Consider the following 1,542-nt stretch of genomic DNA (forward strand, 5'->3'; position numbering starts at 1 on the left):
TGAATGACTATATGAATGTTGACCTTTTTCTTGCAAGAAAATAAATTTTCAAAACTTTTTTCCACAAATGCCACAACACTTAGAAATTAGGAAAATCTTGAACAATTTGTTATAACAGCCAATATTTATACACAATGTTAAATTCAAAGTATAAGCTATATTAGTACACAAGTTACACTGTAAGAAAAGCCTGTAAAAAGTAGAGCTCAGTGTACTTTTAAAGTGAAGGAATAAAGTATTCAAATTGAGGAGACACAAGTTGAGGAAATGAGTGATGAAACGCTTTGTATGCACTTCCCTTTAGATACAGTAAGATTAAAAATTACATAAGAACACACTTAAAAAAACAAACAAACATAAAATACCACTGGAAGTGCACCTTTTTAGTCAGAGTGTGTTTACTCAGTTTCATTCTGATGTTGTGGCTCGTCTGAATGCTGTTTTCTTCTGCATTGCAGCGTTCGAGCCGAGAAGGCGTAAAGAAAGGGGTTCACGCAACTGTTGATGAAGAAAAGAGCCCCGGTTACATTGTTGCTGACATCTGATTCCCATGACACTGCCATTAAGACCACGTTGTTGATCATACAGGGGGTGCTGAATATGAAGAAGGCCACTACGATTCTGACAGCCAGTTTTGTCAGCCTGTGGCTTTTGAAGAAAGCTGACTGACTTATCCGTTGATGAAGTCTAAGGTAGAAGAACAACAGGCTGAAGAGAGGCACAACAAACATCACTAGATTCTCTACAAGTAAGACAACTAGTTTTTCTTGATTATTTCTATAATCCTGATGACACTCTAGAAGCCTGTCCTTCTTCTGCTTCACGTTTCGGAAATAAAGAGCATAAGAACCCAGAGCTCCACTTGATGTCCATATCCCAAAAATCAGCCCCTTTTGGCCCTTCTGTCCAAGCTTCGCCCATCGCTGTGGATACAGCACCTGCAGGTACCTTTGCACACTCAACAAGGTGACAGAAAGCACACTACTGTAGAGGCTCCAGTAGACTACATAGGAAAATAACTTACACAGACCATGGCCAAAAACCCAGCCTTTCAGGAGGGCATAGATCCACACAGGCAGAGAAATCAGACTCAATAGATCCGAGACAGCCAGACTCAGCATCAGTTTTGGGGTAAAACTGCCCTCCTTTAAATGTTGGGTGAGCATGACCAGCACCGCCATATTACCTGGTACACCCAGAGCACAGCACAATCCCAGAACAGTGCTGGATACAAGCTCCTCCACTGAGGTACGGGCAAACAGAGAGCTGTTAGAAAAGTTCTGGTACTCCATGGTCATCTGCCAGTTGCTGATGTGAATATGAAGATTTGCCTAGCAATAGCTTAAGGAAGAGGAACAGTTTTACTCTCAGTCTGGATGTATAAAGTGCATGAATGTGGTTTGTAAGTTGCACATCCTTGTTTCTTTAAAATCTAAAAATGAAATGCAATGTGTATTTGGGAGGGTGCACAGAGGCCTAGCTGCCGCAGCTGTCAACATTTTTTGACTTTTATCTAGACAAAAAGTTACCGTATTGTTCTGA

General features: G+C 40.9%; 1 protein-coding gene across 1 annotated transcript; it reads right to left on the reverse strand.

Annotated features, from left to right (window-relative positions):
- Positions 1-398: 398 nt before the first annotated feature.
- LOC107709823 (atypical chemokine receptor 2-like) lies at positions 399-1,292 on the reverse strand. The gene has a single exon (XM_016514449.1). The coding sequence runs from the start codon at positions 1,290-1,292 to the stop codon at positions 399-401; it is 894 nt and encodes a 297-aa protein (XP_016369935.1).
- Positions 1,293-1,542: the final 250 nt, after the last annotated feature.

Source organism: Sinocyclocheilus rhinocerous, unplaced genomic scaffold (assembly GCF_001515625.1).
Source record: "Sinocyclocheilus rhinocerous isolate Xijiao unplaced genomic scaffold, SAMN03320098_v1.1 scaffold926, whole genome shotgun sequence".
Classification (NCBI taxonomy): Eukaryota; Metazoa; Chordata; class Actinopteri; order Cypriniformes; family Cyprinidae; genus Sinocyclocheilus; species Sinocyclocheilus rhinocerous.

Bases quoted from the DNA above. Each gene is read 5' to 3' on its own strand.
- LOC107709823 (XM_016514449.1), bottom strand. From the start codon at position 1,292: ATGGAGTACCAGAACTTTTCTAACAGCTCTCTGTTTGCCCGTACCTCA.